This window comes from Rhagoletis pomonella, unplaced genomic scaffold, assembly GCF_013731165.1.
Source record: "Rhagoletis pomonella isolate Grant_MI unplaced genomic scaffold, Rhpom_1.0 Rhpom_scaffold_00343, whole genome shotgun sequence".
NCBI lineage: Eukaryota > Metazoa > Arthropoda > Insecta > Diptera > Tephritidae > Rhagoletis > Rhagoletis pomonella.
Genome location: NW_023458897.1, coordinates 11,585 through 16,961, shown reverse-complemented (window position 1 = coordinate 16,961; position 5,377 = coordinate 11,585). Strand labels below are relative to the sequence as shown.

General features: G+C 33.9%; 1 protein-coding gene across 1 annotated transcript; it reads right to left on the bottom strand.

The window, feature by feature from the left end:
- Positions 1–1,440: 1,440 nt before the first annotated feature.
- On the bottom strand, positions 1,441–3,984 carry LOC118750647 (GPI inositol-deacylase-like). The gene is made up of 4 exons (XM_036485379.1): positions 3,833–3,984; positions 3,645–3,767; positions 1,704–1,897; positions 1,441–1,636 (listed from the first exon to the last, which is right to left on the bottom strand). Exons 1-4 carry the CDS (start codon positions 3,937–3,939, stop codon positions 1,608–1,610), a joined length of 453 nt encoding a protein of 150 aa, XP_036341272.1. The 5' UTR covers positions 3,940–3,984; the 3' UTR covers positions 1,441–1,607.
- Between the last annotated feature and the right edge of the window lie 1,393 nt (positions 3,985–5,377).

The following is a 5,377-nucleotide window of genomic DNA, read 5'->3' as shown; positions in this document are numbered from 1 at the left end:
GGAAATGTTAAACTGCAAAAATCGGTGAATTTTGACTTTTGAATGTATTTTAAAAGGTTTTTTTTCCATTTTGAAACATTAAAAGAAGTGTTTAAAAGTATTTAAGGTAGACCTAAAAAAAAAAACAAAAAATGTAGAGGAAAAAGGAAAGTATGTTAACACGGTGAAGAATAGGAAATGATAAAGTGATTACCGCAAAGAAAGTGCGAAAGGAAAAATTTAGAAGTTAATAAAATAATCCTTGGAGAAAAATTTGAATTACGAAAGAAAATCACAACAACAGCATGCAGCGACTCAACGAAGGCCTTCGGAGCAGCTCAAACAGCATCAGTGGCTGCTAAGCATTTGTTTGGTTGGTAGGTTTTTAAGTTAAAAGGAGATTAGGAGGCACGAATAGAGAGTGCTTCGGTTCACTGGTTTCTTTTCGATAGATTTTACTTGTGTGCAAATTTTGTTATCTCGCGTGTTCTTTTGAATGTCCCTTTTGTACGGTTTACTCCTGAGGGCCATGACAAGCCGAAACGCCCCCCATGACTGAAGCAGCTGGAATGCTAAGGATTCTGCATGAGTTGGAGTTCAAAGGTTCATAACAATCCCTAAACGCGGCCGAAGGCCGCCTACGCAGAAAGGTGATCTCTGCAAAAGGTTTTCAGCCCCTCTTCTTCGCGCGATTTTTTATTACAAATTTTCGCCAGGAGCGCTATGTTGTTTTGTGATAAAAACCTATATATTATAAAACCTAAAAATTAAAGTAAAAAATTCTGCGAACTTACTTTTTGACATTATTTAATCATCTGACAGCACGTACCTCGTTTTTCAATTGCAACCCTTGCAATAGCCTATTACTTAAAAGAAAATGGTGATGTGCGGTAAAAGAGTTTACAATTAAGTCACATTAACCTATGATGAAACTTGATCAACATATTTGGTGAATTTCGCAACTTTAACAACAAATTACTTAAAAACAATACGAGTGCGCGGGGTGGGGTCTTCACCTTTAGAATCAAAAAGCATTTTGTAACCGAAAGCAAAGATTTTTTCCATTCAAGCTGTAAAGGTGCCACGCCCCTTATTTTTTTTTTGTACCAGCCTCGAACATACAGATAGTATTGGGAACATTTTTCGATTTGTGAGACCTAAAGCAATGTGTTTCGCATAGATTGCTATATCAGTTAGTGTAATACGCATGTCGGCACAATAGACTCCGATTTTGCAAAACCAGTCTTGAACCGACCGTCGTTGAGCTACATAACTTTGAACTGGAGTTATAGTGTGCAGACATGGCTCAATCGATTTCTCACATCATTTTAGCGTTTGGTTAATAAACCCTTGTAGTAAAGTGCGCTCGGATATAAAAGCACTGAAATGAATGGCTTTAATGTATTTAACGTTGTTCAGTGAGTAAGTTTCCATATTAAATAACAGTGTATTGAAAAGTACTGATTTTGATGAGTAGTAAAATGATCATGTACTGATTAATTTTTCGGCTTTACTTGCGTGATGCTGCATGTATATATGATTTATTCTTATCCTTGTAGAATGTTTTATGTACATTTTTTTTACAAGATGATTCTGACGAAAAAAATTACGTGAAGCGACCATAAAAATCACTTTCTTGCAGCAAAAGAAGTTTTACCTAAATAGTGCTGTTGTTGATATCATAAGCTCGTATTAAGACTAGCAATATAAATTGTCGCACTTACCAGCAATAATGTATAGAGAGTCATATTGAAAGTACCTATGTAGAGGTCGAACATCTTTTGCACTAGTTTCCTCATTCAATTTCCAAATTTGATTCTTCAGTATAATAAATATTATAGCTGTTAGATGTGCCGGCAACCATTGATAAAATTGCTGTACGATTTTCGCCATTGTACCCGCAACGGAAAACTTATAACTATAATTAAAGTAAAGTAATGAATTATCATTTTAAATTACTTCAAATAACCTGAAATGAAGCACTCAAATTATAGTCATAATGCCGAAATTCTACTAGGCATTAAGAGCTAACAATTTCATAGGCAAAGTTAAGCATTAAAAAAAATCATTATCATTATTAGGTCATTAACTTCGTTTCCAAGTGGCAGCTTTTAAATAACACAAATTTTTTGTCACTTCTGTGTCTAGTGGAAATCCAGTCATGTTTCCCAAAATTAAAAGTAATTGTTTTCTATGCTGCCGTACTGATTTAAAATGTGGGTATCTGCATTCGAAGTCAAATTAAACAAAACGCGTTTGTACTTGGTCCGTCCAATGTATGCTTTTTGTGTAAATGAAAACAACTGTTTTAGACTAATTCGGATGTCCTCTTTTTATTTATGCAAAAGAAACGTAAAATTTTGATTGCATGTATGCGGAACTGTAGATACATACGTTTTTCTCTCGAACGCAAAATTTGCGAGAAAACTTGTTAAAATACCAAATCTGCGCAGATGGCTTTTCTAGCTGATTTTGACTAAGTTTAGAAATCATTTGGAAAAACCAGATGAATTTTCTTTTTGGTTTTTTTGACAGCGTTATATGTATATGAGTCGGTATATATCAAAACTGTATAAGTCTACAGACGAAATTTTTCCATATTATTGGTATAATACGTACTGACCGAATAAATAAATAGTTTAAACTAAAGCAATGTAACTAATTAATGTCGCTAAGATTAAAAAAACGCATTTAATATTAACTATAAATAGTTATAAGTGACTAAGTCCTACCATAAGTTTAAATCAGAATTGATTAAGTCCATTCCAGTCAATCATATTGTGTTCTGCTACTGTACATAGATTGTGACATATGCTTCGATATATATGAAACCTCCCTTAGTTCACCTTATTTTGGGAAATTTTGCTTCAAAACAATATGGCATTTTTCAAACGTACTTAAGTCCAACAAACGACTTCTCTATTTTGAATATAGCTTAACTTTCCATACTTTTTTTCGCAAACTGCTTCCAAGATCTATTTTGTAAACATTTTTAGAGTTTTGCAAAAGCTATGTAAAATATACAGCAAGAAAAGAAAAACCACAATTTCCTAAAATTGTCTCATGATGGACTTGGGCAGGTGTGATATGTATCGACTCATATGTTCTATTTTATTTCTAGAAAACTAAAATAAAAAAAGAAATGGAAACCAATAATACATATGTATTTTATTTGCATTTTTATCTTATTTGTTATTTATTTTGTATTAAAAGTTACATACGTCGTTCTGTAACATCAAAAATGCCTCCAATACTGCCAAAGAACGTGGGTATGTACATATGTACGTTGTTCTAAAAAACGATCGTTGGCCTCAAACGACCCAGAATACTTTTTAAAACGACGCATCTGCATACGGCATTGTAGATACGTTGTTTTTGATCAGTATGCAAGCTACAATTCCGGCTGAATTACTGAAAAAAGTGTAGATACTGCAAAATTTTTGCAGATACCCACGTTTTACATCAGGATTTCTCGAAAATTGCTGTAGATATTGCAAACGTGAAAATTTAAAACTTCAATAACTTTATCAATATTTATAATTTGAAAACTATTTTTGCATGCATAAATTCGTATTTTCAGGACGAATTCAACAATGTAAATAACTCATTTTCGAAGAAAAATTCAGATACCCACATTTTAAATCAATACGGCAGTATGTACGTACCTTATATGATATCGGCATACTGGATCCATAAATATTTCTAATGAAATGGGATTAATCGAAGAATTATAGCCAAAAGGGCTGGGAACTGGAGCATTAACATAAAATGGTTCAGCTGATGGATCTCTGTTTAAAATACAAATTTACCACTATATAAACAACTTCTTATAGTTTAATAGAAGATATCTTACCGAAGAATTTGGTATTTGGTAAAACCGGGAGCCCAGGGTATGCACATTTTAATAGCAATTTGACTCAAGCGCCCCATACAGGTTACTGGTTCAATTATCAATTCCATGGTTGGATATGTTTCTTCGAGACCTTAACAATTTTCATATAATTAGTTCGCAAATTATGGATGGTCCTCTCAATGTAAAATATTTATACAAAGCATTGACAACATGGGAATTGCTCTCTTAGTATGAAATCTCTTGGAGTTAGAGACAATCGGCCCTCTTATGGTTGTCGACGTCGATGCCATTTTTTCGTCAACAAAACAAGCCTCATCAGTCCAACTCCGGTTACGCAAACAACAGAAATTTTGCAAGGACCACCTTACCGCAAAAATACTATGGTCAGCGTAGCTGGAGTTGGACTTACGATATCTATTTTTTGACGAAAAAATAACATCGACGTCGACAACCATAACAGGGCCCGAATAAGTGCAAGGAGCATTAAATAAGTCTTTCGAACTGGCAACATTAATGTCATTTAAGCTTATTTGACATTTGCATCGCAAAATTTGACATTCTTTAGCACAAACATGCGGGTGGTAGCAGAAGAGAGGGAGGCCCCCACTGCGATGGAAAGACCAAGTGGAGAAGGACTTGACTTCACTTGGCATTTTCCAATTGGCGTCAGTTGGCACAGAAGAGCAACGACTTGCGTGCTTTGTTTAACTGAACCAAAATCACGTAGGCGGTTAGACAGCCAAAGAAGAAGAAGAAGTACTGTTTTCTTTACCGTCACTTCACAGTTTCAAGTTAACAAAATAAGGTTTTCGTTGGCTGACGTAGATTAACACAACAAAAGTGCATCATAAACTTGTTTAGATTTTTGTTGATTAAGGACCATGAAGACCCCACATAATCTAACAATACGAGTATGTAGTTAAGGTTCAGATAGTAATAGGTGACAAGAATTGGATACATGCAAATGAGCCTGAAATAAAAGTACATTCAACTGTATGGATTGTTACACCAGCTTCGTTCCTTTCTAAACGCGCAACTCGGGTGAAATTTTCCTTTGGCGACTTAAGCAACCCTGTTGGTATCTGGCAAGAAACATGTGACTAGTTTAATGAGATTTATAACAAAAACCAATGAAAATTAGTAATATTGAGAGCTATTTTCGTAATATATATACCAGGGGTGGGCAATACCGAGTTAGAAAAGAGCTACATTTAAATACTAAATGCTACAAAGAGCCACAAAAAACAACAAAAACGAAAACTTTATTTTTATATAACATTATTATTAGAAATGAAAAACATTACGACACGAAAACTTTATTTTTATATAACATTATTATTAGAAATGGAAAACATTAATTTTATTATTATTCTAATGTACGTAAGATAGATATTAAAGAAAATTTAAAAGATCCATTTGGCCAAATTTTCATAACCTGGTTTTACGTCAGTTAAAGCCGTTCGTAACAGTTCTGTTAAATGTTGGTTAGTCAATAGGTCCGTTCGTTAAAAATCTCCAGTAAAAAATGTCCACCAGCAAAATTCC

Bases quoted from the DNA above. Each gene is read 5' to 3' on its own strand.
- LOC118750647 (XM_036485379.1), bottom strand. From the start codon at position 3,939: ATGGAATTGATAATTGAACCAGTAACCTGTATGGGGCGCTTGAGTCAA. The intron at 1,898-3,644 runs GTACGTACATAC...CTTTAATTATAG, and splicing joins GTATGCCGATATCATATAAG to TTATAAGTTTTCCGTTGCGG. The intron at 1,637-1,703 runs GTAAGTGCGACA...AGCACTATTTAG, and splicing joins CTCTCTATACATTATTGCTG to GTAAAACTTCTTTTGCTGCA.